This window comes from Marmota monax, unplaced genomic scaffold (assembly GCF_021218885.2).
Source record: "Marmota monax isolate L192 unplaced genomic scaffold, Marmota_monax_Labrador192_F-V1.1 WCK01_AAM20220418_F8-fsc00039, whole genome shotgun sequence".
Taxonomy (NCBI): domain Eukaryota; kingdom Metazoa; phylum Chordata; class Mammalia; order Rodentia; family Sciuridae; genus Marmota; species Marmota monax.
In genome coordinates this window covers 357,598-373,653 of record NW_026693602.1, presented here as the reverse complement: position 1 = coordinate 373,653, position 16,056 = coordinate 357,598, and the positions used below count along the sequence as shown (strand labels likewise).

The 16,056-nt window shown below is 39.8% G+C and overlaps 1 protein-coding gene and 1 pseudogene across 3 annotated transcripts in view; one reads left to right on the top strand and one right to left on the bottom strand.

The window, feature by feature from the left end:
• The window catches only part of Smad1 (SMAD family member 1), a 76,331-nt gene that overhangs the window by 20,348 nt on the left and 39,927 nt on the right, over positions 1-16,056 (top strand). For all 3 annotated transcript variants that reach the window (XM_046459562.2, XM_046459563.2, XM_058584043.1), the window contains exon 2: positions 11,710-12,295. In XM_046459562.2, coding sequence (XP_046315518.1) covers positions 11,896-12,295 — 400 coding nt within the window. In that variant the 5' untranslated portion in view covers positions 11,710-11,895. The remainder of the gene's footprint in view (positions 1-11,709; positions 12,296-16,056) is intronic.
• On the bottom strand, positions 7,570-11,316 carry LOC124103075 (heat shock cognate 71 kDa protein-like; annotated as a pseudogene).

Below are 16,056 nucleotides of genomic sequence, written 5' to 3'. Positions count from 1 at the left end.
ACGGCTTTATATCGTAAAAACATTGAACTACAAAATCCAATAGTTGGTTGGTTATCACTGTGAAGCCCCACTGTAGATCTGCTTTAGGAGCTCAGGTCTTGCTTTTCCCAGGTAGTCGAGATCATTTCATCTATTTAAACCTGGACATATGTGTACAGTTGGTTTATTGAGTTACTATGAAGTTGTCTTTTTTTCTTGAATAACTTATCCAACTGTTAAACAGTTTCAAAGTAAAGTTAATCAATAACCTGTTTTTGCTTCTTATTTCTTTTGATCTTTATGCTATGATATTTTACCATTAGTTGAGACAGAGTAGTGAACTGAAGAACAAGTGGAGGGAAAAGGTGAGTCCCTTGCCTCAGTGACAGTAGACAGATCATTTGTCTTCGGTCAGTTGCCTTTTTTAAGATAGGAGTCTGATTTTTGTTTCCTGTTCATTTTTTGGATCCATATTTTATCTTACTGGATAATTATTTCCTCAATATTTAATGGGGTCATTCGTTCCGTCTAGTCGACTGGCTTCCATTCCAGTGCAAGAATCATAAAACAGCCTCTAGTTGAAGCTGATAAAGAGAGTGTTTAGCCTTTTTTTTTTTTTTTTTTTTTTTTGCCTTTCTCTCCCCTCATTTTTGTATTAAAGCCCAGTCATCCCATGGCATCTGTGGGTGGGTTAGTCCCAGGATCCCAAGAATACCAGAATATGCATGCCTGAGTCCCGTGTATAAAATGGCATAGAATTTGCATGTAACCTATGCACCTTGTCCCCTGTGCTTTAAGTCATCTCTGTAACACCTCTTTCAATGTAAATGTTGTGTAAATAGTTATTGTTGGGGGAAAGTATAAATGTTTCACACAAGTGCAGTTTTTTTCTTTCTTTTCTGTCACTGTTGGTTAAATCCACAAGTACAGAACCCACGGACATGGAGGGCCAACTGCATCTTCTGACACAAATTAGAATAATTTTTCTTTTAGAAAAATTCTAATTTTTAATTTAAAAAATTAAAAATTCTAATTTTTCTAAAATTCTAATTTTAGAAATTTAAATTTCCTGTGGGAAACTGGGGTCTGTAAGGTGTGGAGTGGCAGAGAATGTGTTGTTGACACACCGTTGGATAATTACATGCTTCTTTACTAGATGAGGCCATGGTGGAGAGAATGCCCATGGCTGAGCAACTGGCTAATTAGGTTTCCTTTAAATATAAAGCAGGTTACACAGCAGTTAGAAGTATTTTAAAATTCATTGCGCCCCCCCCCCCCCCCCCCCCCCCCGTTTTTAACAATAAGGAGTACTATCATCGGAGGAGGAGTATTATAAGGACATCTTCTGGTAGTCCCAATAGAGCTCCTCCTGCTGGGTGAGATTCCATGGGAAAGGCTTCTGAATTTAGAACCCAGCTTTAAACTATGTCGTTACTACTTGTAGAACTGAAGCACAGGGAAAGCCAACTTCTAAGCAGAATGTATATGGGAGTTGAGCTCATGAGTTGCTTTATGTGTGTGTATTTTAATCAGCAAATGTTGGCATAGGAGGACTTAAAAATGACTTATAATTTTTCACTAAAAACTTTGAAAAATTTAGAAACATAAAGAGAGAGAATCGATCTTCAAACCCAGCCACCATTTTTTTTTTGGTATGTTTACATAATTGTTTGTGTCATGTGCCATTTTATGTTTTGCTTATAGTTTTTTCCAAGTTATTTTAATTTTTTAGTACTGGGGATTGAACCCAGCTGTGCTTTACCACTGAGCTACACCCCTAGTCCTTTTTATCATTTATTTTGCGTGGAAGACAAGGTCTTACTCAATTGTTGAGGCTGGTCTCAAACTTGGGATCCTTCTGCCCCAGCCTCCGGCATGGTGGGGATTACAGGTGAAGCTGGGCTTCAAAGGACTTTTTTTTTTGTTGGTGTGTGTGGTGCTGGAGATGGAAGTTGGGGCCTCTCACAGGCCAGGCAAGCACTCCATCCTGAGCCACACCACCACCGTTTTCAAAGTTATTATATATTCTATGAACATAATTTTAAGGACTACATAATATTCCATTGAATTCCTTCCTAACCTAATGGATGCATATAGTTGGCAGTTATTTTCTGATTGTTAGAATGTCTCTTTTCCTAGATTGTAAATGATTTTCTCATGAATCTTTTTGTGAAACATTCTTTCCTTTCCAGTTTAGAATATTTCCTTAGATTAAATTTCTTCTGGAACAAAGTGCCCCATATTTTTAAAGGCTGTGGGGGTGGGGAGGTGGCAGGTTTTTGCTGGACGGGTGCTTTCTTTTCCATCAGTGTGAAATGTTTGTATTTGGACAAGAGGGAAGGAAATCTCTGTTTGCTGACTCATGTTTTTATTTTGCACTTTAGACTGATAAGGCCACTTAACTTTCGACATAAACCAAGGCAGGAAGTACAAAAAGGGGCAGAAAAAAAATTTAGTTATCTTGCCAAGGCCATAGTATCATGGACTCATTTGAGTCCCTTATGTGAGGTGGGTTACATGTGTGACTTGTATATAAAACATGCTGGAGTCAAGTAGGTAAAAATTGTCATCAGTCTGAGATTTGTTTTGTCTGTGCACGTTTATATACAAGTTCATGATCTTTTTACTTTAATTTTTGTAGACAGCATCAAGATTATTTACTGTTTGCCAACCCCTGCAGTTTTTGGAGGTGGCAATTTTAATTTTTTTTTTTTTCCTCCTCGTGTGGAGAAGTCTTCCTGTATCAAAGACATTATCTCAGCTGTCTTTCTAAAACATAGATTGAATCATATTGGTACACTAATTTGAGACCTGCACTTGTCCACAGGACAAGGTGTATCACAGAGCCATTCCAGGCGTGCCCCTGCCCTTCACAGTTAGCCTTGTATCGTCTCCACCCAGAATAAGCCCCGTCATTTGTATCTCGTGTCTGCTAGAAGTAGTGGTTTAGAATGGTGGTTTAAAAACCCAGACTCTAGAGTCAAGCAAAATGGATTCAGATATTGGCTCTACGACTTACAACTGTGTATGTAATTTTGAATCCAATATTTAACTTTTTAATATTTCACTTTCTTTACCTGTAAAATGGGGACAATGGCAGCCTTTACTTCAGAGTTTGTTGGTGAGGTCAAACTAGTCAATAGACATGGAGTACGAGAACAGTGTCTGTCATATAATGAGCACTCCCACTGTGAGAACTCTTGTTTTTGCAAAATTCTGCTCATCACTTAAGGCCTAACTGATATTTCCTCTTTGGAAAAACTTCCTGGAATTAATTGTTCTTTTCTTTTCTGCACTGCATTAGATTCCTCTCAGTCCACATGGGCTGCTGTTACAAAACACCATAGACCGAGTGGCTCACAAGTAACAGAGCTTTACTTCTTGCAGTCTGGAGGCGGGAAGTCCAAGATCAAGGCTGTGGCAGAGTAGGTGTCTGGTGAGGCCCACTTCCTTCTAGTCAGATGGCCTTTTCTCACTGTAGCCCCACCAGGTAGAAGAGAGGAGACATTTCTCTGCGGTCTTTTGTAAGAGCAGTCATCCTGTGTAAGAGGACTCTTCCTTCCTAACCTAATTACCTCCCAGGACTATCACCTTGGGAGTTAGAATTTCAGCATAGACATTATGGGGTTGGGGGTCACAAACATCCAGACTTTAGCGTGGTTTGCTCTTGTTTTAGAGCATACATCACACTGTACTATGATAGCATTGTGCAAATGCACAGTACACGGACCTTCTTTTCTGTTTCTGTGCCCACGGTCGACCTTGGTACTGCATGGCCTTCCTTCTGGCTGAAGTCCTGGAGATGGCCTGATAAGACATCTCAGCACCGTGCTTTGGATTCAGCAGGCAAGTTAGCAGTTTGCTTTGTGGGAGTGGACTGATCGCACACTGGCTCTTGTACTGAGTGTGTGAACAGCTCCTTTAGGATGTTGGACTTCTTTGTCTCTGTGTCCCCCCTGTGTCTAGCAGGCACGTAGCACAGCTTTGTGATTGACTGTCAATTAGAATAGTTGAAGCAGGGTCTGAAATAATGGTTCTTATTATATTACCCTGCAGCAGACTCCCTTTAGATAATAACAAACTCCCATCAGAATTTGACACTACCCCAAGTGATTTTGATAAGTTACCCCTTCCATTTGAAAATCATTTGTTAAAAAAGCTGTTTTGGGAGTAAAAGAGGAGGTACAGAACAGGAAGAAATATAGTCCCTCTATGGATTGTTAACTGGAGGCCTAGAGAGAAGTTGTCTTTCTGGTTCTTTTGCCAAACCAATCTTTAGTAAAAAGTAAATTACCATACCAATAGGTACACTCTGACCAAGTGTGACTTTTGAGAGTAGCCTGGTTTTGTTTTCTCTTTCCTATTAAAAGCAACAATACCAGCCTCAGAATAACTAGTAAATTTGGTGAAGCTCATTAAAATAGAAAACTCACTTCCTGTAACCTTACTGGATGAAATTGAACCTCCACGTTTGGCCTTCTAGGTTCTTTAGAGAGCTAAATAGTTAATCAAACATTTATTGAGAATCTGCCTTGTGCCAGGTACACTTCCAGGCTCCAAAGAAAGGGAAATCCTGAGAGTTCCTCAGTCACCTTCCTCCAGTGAGGAAGGTAGACGTGTAGATTGTCACCCTGTAACAGACACACAGTTGCACAGCCTACACAATTATGCAGTTCACAGTTGTTTATAATCATCATTTTGTTAAATTTGGGGATCAGTAATGGTTTCCCCCACTTTATTTCTGTTATGGGTGATCCATGCCTTCTCTTTTATTAATTACTCTTGCTAAGGATTTATCCGATTCTTATTAGTGTTTTCAAAGAACCAACTTTGATTTTAACAGGGTTTTTTTGTAGTATACTTTAAGAGAAAAGTTTCTGTTCCTTCTACTTTCTTTAGGTTTTATTTAGTATTCTTTTTTTTCCCTCTTGTGAATACATAGAATAGTGAAAAGCATTTTTCCCCTAATGTATGCATTTAAGATATAAATTTCCCATTAATTACAGCTTTATTCACATCCTACAATTTTTGACATGTCATTTTTACACTCATTCAGTTAAAAAATAATTTGTCTCCACTGTGGTTTCTTTGACTTGTGGGCTAAAAAATGTGGTTATTTTCAATGACAATATTTTTGTTGATTAAATAAGATAAAAGGAGCCTGGGGTGGTGGTGCACACCTGTAATCCCAGCAGCTAGGGAGGCTGAGACAGGAGGATCACAAGTTCAAAGCCAGCCCCAGCAACTTAGGGAGGCCCTAAGCAATTTAGTGAGACTCTGTCTCTAAATAAAATATAAAAAAGACTGGGGATGTGGCTCAGTACAATCCCCTAGGTACAATCCCTGGTACAAAAAAAAAAAAAAAAAATTAAAGGATCTTGGTAGTTATACAATTTTACTCCTTTGATGCATGTTGAGATTTGCTTGATATGCGGTCAACCTGGAAAGGTATTCCGTATATATTTGAAAATATTTTGTATTATAGTTACTGGGTGCAGTGATTGTTTTAGTCATCTTTTTCATCATTGTGACCAAAAGACCTGACAAAAACAATTTTAGAGTAGGAAAAGTTTATTTGGGGCTCACAGTTTCGGAGTTCTCAGTTCATAGATGGCTGTTGCTTTGGACCTGAGGTAATGTAGAGCATTATGGTGGAAAAGTGTGGAGCAGTAAGCAGCTCAGAACATGACAGTCAGGAAGCAGAAAGGGACTAAGCTGGCTCACTAGGGACAAAATATCTACCCCAAAGCCATGCCTCCAGGAGCCCACCTCCTCCAGCCATATCTACCTGCCTACAGTTACCACCAGTTAATCCCTATCAGCAGATGAATGCACTAATTAGGTCAAGGTTCTCATAACCCAGTCATTTCACCTCTGAACTTTCTTTAATTATCTCACACATGAGCTCTTGGGGACACTTAATATCTAAACCCTAACAGTGATTTATGGACATGAAGTTGGTCAAGTTTTCGAACATGTCACTCTTCTATAGCAGTTTTTGTCTCCTTGTTTTATCAGTTAATAATCTCCCTCTAGGATTATGGTTTGTTTGACATTTTAAGTCTTTCAGGTTTTGCTTTATGTGTATGGAGTCGTTATCACTTGGATATAAACTGGAGATTGTGATGTCCACATGGTGGATCACCTCCTAAATCATGAAATGTCTTCCATCCCCCTTCTCACTCTTGGGGGGAGATGTCTTAAAGTCTTGTTTTCTTTGAATGGATAGCTGTGCCAGCTTTGGGGTTAAAATATACATTGTCTATCTTTTCTCATCCTTTTGCTCTGAGTCTTCATGTGTCCTTATGTTTAATGTGTGTCTCTTGTAAGCACAATACGGTGAAGTGGTGTTCCCCAACCTAGTTCCATCTTTTAGTTGCCATAGTTTAGTCTCTTTATATTTAAGGGAATTAGATCTAAATCTTATTATTTTTCTATTTGTCTTATCTATTATTTGTTCCCTTTTTCTCCTTCTATGCTTTGGATTATCATTATTATTTTTTTTTATTTTAGTTTTTGATAGAGATTGAACCCAGAGACAACTTTGTCACTGAGTCATATTCCCAGGTTCCCTTGTTTTCAGTCGGTTCTTTTTAGTTATACATGACAGTAGAATCCATTTTGATATAATTATACAAGTATGAAATGTATCTTATTCTAATTAGGACCCCAGTCTTGTGGATGGACACAATGGTGAGATTCACTGTGGTGTATTCATATATGTACATAGAAAAGTTATGTTAGATTTATTTCACTGTCTTTCCTTTTCCTATTCCCCCTCCCTTCCCTTCATTCTCTCTATCTAATGTACTGAATTTTTGTTCTCTCCCCTCCTTATTGTGGATTAGCTTCCACACATCAGCATATCCTTTTTGGGACTGGCTTATTTCACTTAACATGATAGTCTCCAGATCTGTTCATTTACTGTCAAATGTCATAAAGTCATTCTTCTTAATGTCTGAGTAGTACTCCACTGTGTATATATACATCACATTTTCTTTATCCATTTATCTGTTGAAGGGCACCTAGGTTAGTTCCATAGCTTAGCTATTGTGAATTGAGCTGCTGTAAACATTGATGTGGTTGCATCACTGTTGTATCCCAGCCCTTTTTATTTTTTATTTTGAGACAGGGTCTTGCTAAGGTGCTTAGGGTAGGGCCTTGTTAAATGGCTGAATCTGGCCTCAAATTTGTGATCCTCCTGCTTCAGTCTCCGGAGTTGCTGGATTACAGGTTTGCACCACCATACTCAGCAATCACAAGATTTTTTAAAAATTCCGTATTTTTGTTTCTACTATTAGCTTGTACTTTTAAGCTTATTCTTTCAGTTGTTGCTGTATTATGACACAAATTTGTAACTGTTTTCCCCAAATTTAAATACTTTTAAGACATTGTATTTTCCACTTACAATACACTGTTTATAAAGTTTAATGTTATTTCCTTTCCCTGAGTACACACATATTCCATATTCAAGTATTGAGAATGCCCATTGATTTACTACAGCAGCAATTTGAAAACCGCCATAGCATTTGCTACAAATTTGGGCCCTTCCCTGTTTTACTGTGGAACAAAGTACAGCACTTGGCTGACTTAATCAACCTCTTCCACGGTGAGCCCAGGGGGAGCACCACCAGGGAATCCCCTGGCATTCCTCCTGCCTTGCCTCCTGTACTCTGTACAGCTTGCTAATGGTGGGGTCGCAGGCCTTCTCCAGTTCTTTCTGCTAATGTTCAAGTTCTCCCTTCTCTGCAGTCGGATTCTTATCCAGCCTGTTGATGATTTCATTACATTTGTCAAGAATCTTCTGTTTGTCCTCACCATTTATCTTGCCTTGAAGTCGCTCATCTCCAACAGTTGCTTTCATGTTGAATGCATAGGACTCCATGAATTCTTGGATGACACCTTGTCCCTGTGCTTTTCATCTTTAGCTTTGTACTTTGCAGCTTCCTGGACCATGTGCTCAATGTCCTCCTTGCTCAAGCAGCCTTTGTCATTAGTAATGGTAATCTCATTCTCTTTTTGTGTACCCTTGTCTACGGCAGAGACATTGGGGATGCCATTGGCATCAATGTCAAAAGTGACTTCAATCTGAGGATCATCCTGGGTGCAGGAGGTATGCCTGTGAGTTCAACTGCCAAGCAGGTTGTTATCCCTTGTCCGGGCGCACTCACCTTCATGACTGAATGAGCACACCAGCCTGGTGTTGAGGGTAGGTCATGAAGGTCCGTGTCTGCCTGGTAGGAAGGGGGGTATTATACTTGATGAAGACAGTCATAGCTCCACCAGCAGTTTCAATGGAAAGAGAGGAGTGATGTCCAGGTAAAATGGCTGCCTGGACAGCTGCACCATAAGCAAGAGCCTCATCAAGGTTGATGCCTTTATTCAGTTCTTTTCCACTGAAGACGTCTTGTGGAAACTTCTGAATCTTAGGGATATGAGTAGAACCACCCACCAGTACAGTATCATGGATGTGTGACTTGTCTAGTTCAGCATCTCAAAGACCTTTTTCTGTAGGATCAAGGGTTGCCACGGATCAGGTCAGCATTCAACTCTTCAAATTGAGCACGATTAATGGAGGTATAGAGACGATTCCTTCTTAGAATCCATCTCAGTACTGGCCTCAGTGCTGGAAGAGAGGCTATGCTTAACTCTTTCACTTGCTGTACGGTGACTTTGGACAGCTCTTTTGTTCTTACTGATGTCCTTCTTATGCTTGCCCTTGAACTCAGCAATAAAATGACTGACCATGTGGTTGTCAGAGTCTTCTCCACCTAAGTGTGTCTCCAGCTGTGAATTTGACCTCAAAGATTCCATCCTCAATCTGAGGATTGACACATGGAAAGTATCACCTTCTAAATAAAAAGAGCTCCAGTCTTTTTGTCTAAACCATGAGCAATAGCAGCGGCAGTTACCTCATTGATTACCCTAAGTACACTAGACTGGTGACGGTTCCAGCATCTTTGGTTGCCTGACACTGAGAGGCATCGAAGTGAGCTGGCACTGTGACCACAGCACTGGTAACAGTCTTCCCAAAGTAGGCCTCTGCAGTTTCCTTCAGCTTTGTCAGAACCACAGAAGACACCTACTCTGGATAGAAACTCTTTTTCTCTCCTTGTTGTTCTACTTGGACTTTGGGCCTGCCTACATCATTCACCACCATAAAGGGCCAGTGCTTCATATCAGAATGGACAACAGCATCATCAGATCTCCATCCTACCAGACGTTTGGCATCAAAAACCATATTGATGGGGTTCATTGCAACCTGATTCTTTGCAGCATCACTGACCAATCCTTCTGGGTCAGTGAAGGCGACACAGCTTGGGGTAGTTTGGCTCCCCTGACCATTGACAGTTATCTCCACTTTTCCATGCTGGAAGACAGCCACACAAAAATAGGTGGTGCCAAGATCAAAGTCGGCTGCAGGTTCCTTAGACGTGGTACCAAATGTGTAGGCCAGAATCTACTTGCAAAGAAACCACGCAAATCTTTCTTAAATTTTTAGGTATTTTATTGTAATATGACACATTGAAACTTGTGGACTTTTTTGTATTTTTTGTTTCATGAATCTATGGCTAGAGTCGGCTATGGATTTTGGAAAATCCTCGGAGTTCTAAACCTTTTTAATGTATCCATTATGTCTCTTTATTTTCTTATTTTCCCCTCTTAAAACTCAGACATTTTTTTACTGATCTCTCAGATCACTAATTCTTTTTTCTTCAGTAATTAATCTTATGTTAAGTCTATTTAATGTCTTCATTGGTTATTTTTCAGTTCTAGAATTTTTAATGAGTTCCAGTTCTCTGTTAAAATCCTCACTCTTGTCTTCTAGTTCCTTGACATATCAGTCAGTATTTATTAATATTTTAAGCCTGTATTTTATTATCTGGAATTTTTTGACCTCTTAGGTCAAGTTCTAATCTGTTTTGTTTTGGTTTTCTTTAGTATATTGGACATCTTTCTAATATAAACTATGAGAAAGCAATTCTGATTGAGTGGATCATTTGGTCCTGCCTCCTCTACATTATGAATAAACCTTATAGAGGCTAAAGATGATGTTCTCTCTCGTGGGAGGCTATATTGCATTTCTTTTGGCAAGCTGCAAGAAGGTGGTATCCATCACCTTGACCCAGTCTGGGATGAGGATGATTCTGGACTTTCAGTGCTGTAAAGACTGCTCCCTTCCAGTTTTGGCTTTGTACTGAGCCTACACCTGAAGAAGACTGCTGGAGGCAGAGTATTCTCCAGGGCTCCTCTTTCTTGGTGGACCCATCTCCAGGTTTTTGGTATCTTTTCAGCACTGCTGGGCTAGCGTGGCTTTGCTTAGCCTTTTTAGTTCTTCATAGCTGCTTCCTGCTTCCCTACTAGAATGCCTGGAGAGGAAAGTTGTGAAGGTGTTCAGCTCATTTCGTTGCTTATACCTTCTCTCCAGGATCTTAACTCTTTAATTCTTTCTTTTTTTGAATTTTTATTTTTTTTCTTAGTTGCTCTCTGATGCCTTTAAAAAGCTGGACTTTTGGTTTTCTGATGTGGTAATTTTTGGGGAGAAGGTTGGTCTGGTATTAGCTGCTGTTCCATCTTAGCAAAATTGAGTCTCTTAACCTTTCTTTTCTGTTTTCATCTGGTATGGAGCAGATGGAAAGTTTAATGAGACAGTGTGACTAAAGACTTTGGCACAGTATTCTGCATGTGCTTCATTCTTTTCATGTCAGTGAAAAGAATTTTAAAGCAAGGAATAATTTCCTACCTTGCTTGCCCTAATGCCCATAGACAGAGGCTTGTTTACCGAAAAATAGCCTAAAAGGTTAAGTTTATGTAGCAGAAGTGTAACTGCCTTCTCTTTTAGCATAAGAAATAAATCAGAGGTATTAAGACAAATATTTTTGCTGTTTTCTATTGATTTTAGTTTTTGCTGATGGAGGTATGTCTTAAAATATATTTTTAGAGGTTATTAATGAATCTTGATAGAAACATCGCAATATAAGTTGAAAATTTGAACTTATTTACACTAAGGTGCTATTTGTTTCTATCCCAGTGCTTCATAAAGAATTGACATGCTGCTATTCTAAACTATCTCAGTTTACTCATCCATAAAATGGCAGTAATTGTATTACCTATCTCAAAGGATTGTTAAAAGGATAAATATTGTATATTGTTCCTCTCTGGACACTGTACCTTAAACTGGGCAGTTTAAACAACAGAAGTTTATTTTCTCACAATTCTGGAGTCTGGAAAGTCCAGGATCAAGGTTCTGGACAGTTTTCTGGTGAGGGCTTTCTGCCTGGCTTGCAGATGGCTGCCTTCTTGCTGTTTGCTCACACGGTCTTTCAGTCTTTCCATCATTCTTGGGCGCAGATGTTAGGAATCTCTCTCTTCCTCTTCTAAGACAATCAGTCCTATTGGATTAAGGCTTCACCCTTATGACCTGATTTGCCCTTAAATTCTTCCTTAAAGGCTCATGTCCAGATAAAATCACACCAGGGGCTAGAGCTTTAATATGTGAATTTTGGGGGACCACAGTTCAGTCCTTGGCAAACTGATACAGATGCTCCGTGACTTAGGATGGGGCTAGGTCCCAGTAAACCCATCATATAGTAGAAAAGTTGTATAATTGAACCACTATAAGCCAGGGACCTTCTGTACATAACAGTACTTAAAATAGTTACCTGTCACATTGTAGTTAAATTGTGTGATTCTAAACATTTCCCCCCCCCTTTTTTTTTTCTTTTCTAGGTGCTGATTTTGGATTATGTTCTAGAACATCAAGAGTAGTGATTTCTACTTGTCAGGACTGCAAACTCAGAAGCTGCAGAGAATCCTATGTAAATAAACTGTGATCTCTTTTGCTGCCCTTTTACATTAGGAGACCCCTTTATTTCACCACATCCGAGGAGTATATATATAACTAGCACAGTCATTATGAATGTGACAAGTTTGTTTTCCTTCACAAGTCCAGCTGTGAAGAGACTTCTCGGGTGGAAACAGGGTGACGAAGAAGAAAAATGGGCAGAGAAGGCTGTTGATGCGCTGGTGAAAAAACTGAAGAAGAAGAAGGGTGCCATGGAGGAGCTGGAGAAGGCCCTGAGCTGTCCGGGGCAGCCCAGTAACTGTGTCACCATCCCCCGCTCTCTGGACGGCAGGCTGCAGGTCTCCCACCGGAAGGGACTGCCTCACGTCATTTACTGCCGCGTGTGGCGCTGGCCTGATCTTCAGAGCCACCATGAACTGAAGCCACTGGAATGCTGTGAGTTCCCTTTTGGCTCCAAGCAGAAGGAAGTCTGCATCAATCCCTACCACTATAAGCGAGTAGAAAGCCCCGGTGAGTGAGTCTCTCTGTGTTGATTGCTTTCTGCCAAGCAGCAGATTCATGCTCTCTGAAACCACAGAATTTCTGTCTTCGGTTTTAATTCCAAAGTATTTGGGGATTTTTTTTTTTTTTTTTGTGTGTGTGTGTGTGTGTGTGAGAGAGAGAGAGAGAGAGAGAGAGAGAGAGAGAGAGAAAGAGAACATGAGCCCATGTGTTAGTTAGCTCTCTCACACTGGAACGAAGACCTGAGATAATCGACTTGTGAGGAGAAAAGATCTATTTGAGCCACAGTTTTGGAGGTTTCAGTCCATGGTCACGTGGATCTGTTGCAAGGCAGCACGTCGTGGTATGGAGTGCATGGTAGAGCAAAGCTCATCTCAAAGAGTAAGAGGAGCTGGGGTTCCTCTCTGCCCTTCAAGGGCATGCCCCTGATGACTGGAAGACCTCCAGTAGGCCTGACCTCTTAAAGGTCCCACCATCTACCACAATGCCACTCTGGGGAACAAGCCTTTAACATGTGGTCTTTGGGAGTATAATCCAAATCCAAACCATAGCAGCCCATAAGTATTTCATACATTTTGACAGCTTAGACCTCTTAAATTAGCTTTATTTCTTAGAAACAGGCTATGAAAATTGTCATTGCAATACCAGTACCTCTAATTTTTAGTAAATGCATTTCTGAATTTGTTTTCTTGTTTCACTTTGGTTCTGTACATTTGTATGGGCAGATTTAGCTATGAAAAAATATATTGCAAGGGAAGAAAATCAGGAAAGAACATGCTATTGCTTTCCATACATCCACGAGCCATCACGAGGCCATTGTGACTTTTACTACTTTGTCTTTAAGAATAGCACTTATCATCATCTCCTAGTGGAGGATGTAAAAGAATTATGCTGTGAAATAATTTGATACAATTATAAGATACTCCTAGTTTTTACACATATGACCTTTTTGGAGGTAAAGAATGCACAACTGACTTTCCACGTCTGTGAATTCTGCATTCATATATAAAACCAGCTGGGGTTTGAAAATACTCAGAAAAATATGACATCTGTACTGAACACGTACAGATTATTTTCTTCCCATTATCTCTAAACAATAGAGTAGAACAACTATCTCAATATCATTTACATTGTTTTACTTATTATAGGTAATTCAAAGATGATTTAAAGTGTGGAGGAGGATCTATGTAAGTTATACTTAAATCCTGCACCATTTTACATAAGGAACTTGCGCATCCACAGATTATGGAGTCTAGGAGAGTCCTGGAATCAGTCTCCTATGGACACATGACTCTTTTTAAATTATAGTTTTGCCCTCAAGTTAGAATCCATATTCTGGACAGTTGGATCAATCAAAAGAGATTTGATATTGAAGCATTTAAGTATCTCATTATCAGATTGGGACCAGTTTTGTTGATGGAATGGCTATTAATAGCTAATGGTAATGAAGGGTTCCCAAAGGTGGATGTGCATTAGAATCGGTTTCCCCTCCCAGAAATCCTGACCCTGGGATAGCCTGGTAATCTGTTTAACAATTACTTTGGGTCTTGCTGACAAAGCCATTGGATTGGTATTTGGGAACTGCTGAGCCAAATCATGTGATAACATGGTTTTCAAATAAAAGGCGTTCAAAAAATATTTTTTTTAAAAAAAGACATATAAAACGTATTTAAAGACTAGGGAATAATTTATAAACTCCTTTGTATTCACTACCCAGTTTAATAACAGACTACACACAACTGAAACCCTTGTCTTTGTTTCTCTGACCACTGTTTTGAATTTGATGTTTATCATTCCTGTGCATATTTTTTACTGTTATTATATATGTATGAATCCATGACATTACATACTGTTGTCTTGTATACTTTAGAATATTATATAGAATGCTATATAATATTAGCATTTCCTTTTGCAACAAGTTGTTATATTCATTCAACAGTATGTTTGTGATTCTAGATAATACATTTTAGGATTACCTTGTCTAGTTCTATGAAGAACCCTCTGGGTATTTATTGAAATGTCATTGCTATCATCTGAGGAGGATTGACATAATTATGCTCTGGAACATAATATTTTTAAATTTTTCTTCACATCTTTTCATAGACGTGTTTCTAGATGACTGTTTTTATTATATCTTTAAAAGCTACATTGTTAAATTTGTTCTGTGCTAAGAAGGCAGCTGCTTTTTTTCAGACAACCTTGCCATATTCTATTAGTTCGAATTTAGACATTCTTTACTGCTTGTTATAACAGAGATGCTAGGATTTTTAAAAATTACAAAGATTAACATAGAGGCACACAGTCCTCTTTAGCCAGGAATTAAAATGGAGCTAAGAGTTTTGGAGAACGAAAAGCAGGATCTAAGTAAGATGTACAAACAAGATGTTTGGGTCACTGGTGACTTTTCAGGGTTACAGAGGGAAGATTTTAATATGCACAAACAGTGAAACTGAGACCCTCATAGATTAAGCAACCTGTGTGCCAGACATCTGGGAAGGAGAGGTGATGTGACATGAAAAGTATTCTGAAGCCCGGATCCACTACTAGAAAACACTGGGTGTGGCCCCCACGTGGGCCCCACCGGCGCCTCCCTCCTGCTGGTCACCCTTCAGCTCCCTGTGCTCTAGGGAAAGTGGTCTTTTGGAATGCAGGTAGGATCCATCCACTCACCTTCCGCTCCCAGTGCTGGCAGTCTTGCTGGAGCTCTGCACAGGGGTCCTGCCTCCCTTCCCAGCTTCCTTTCCTGCTTTTCTAGTTTGTACCCTGTGCTCTGTGGGGACACCTGGTGCTCTTTTCCTCTGCCTTTATGCCTTCCTCCTCCCTCTCTGCTCAGCTCACTCTGTCCTTGGTGTCTGAGCTTAATGAATGTCGGTTTCTTGGGGCAGCCTCCTAATTCCTTCTTCTCTGCCACCAGATAGATTATGCCTGTGTCACAGTAACCTGGGTTTCTCCTAGTGCTCTTCTCTGCCGTGGTCATCCTTGGGCTTCTCTACAAGACAGTGATTAAAGCCCTGTGAGGGCAGAGGTATTGGCTTCAGTGAATCTTTGCTGTAAAATGAAAACGCTGGTTCTAACTTATCAGTATGGTCATCTTTTCAGAGATGAGTTTTCAGTTTGTCTATATGGTTTTACCATCCACTGTCCTTCGTTGGTCATTTCATTGTTGACGTAAGATAAAAAGTAAAACCGATATTGAAATGATTTTGTTACTCTTAGTAATTTGCATGCTTTAATAAAAGGTTTGATAAGGAAGAGGTGGGAAACTGGCTAAATAGGTGTTTTGAGACTCCACAGATGTCATTTCAGCCTCTCTTTACCTAAAGTGTTGTGAGCCATGCACAGAACAGTTCTAGAAGAGTTTTGAGGCTGAGGCTAAGATCTATTCAATTTGTGAAAATACCAGGATTTTACTTATTTGTCATTGTGGAGTCCCCGGTGTGAAACTTGGAACAGATGGCTTTTTTCCAGAGACTGCTGTGGAGCAACCCCTATACCTGGTGGTTAGAAGCCAGGCTAGGTCCACCCCTTCCTCCCAGAGTTGAATAGGCATTTTCTCCCTGTAGAGCCACCTGAAGTACACCTAGGTATTGTTTTTGTGAAACAGGAAAAAGGGGTCTGGAATTCTAAACTGCAAATACTCAGCTCCACTCTGAAATTACTTGAATACCTCAGATGAAGCATTTTGAAGAGTAGTATAGCAGTTCAAGCATAAGATAGTTAACTTAGTCTCTCAAAGTTGTTTTCCAGAGAGTTCCTAGTAACTCTTGAGA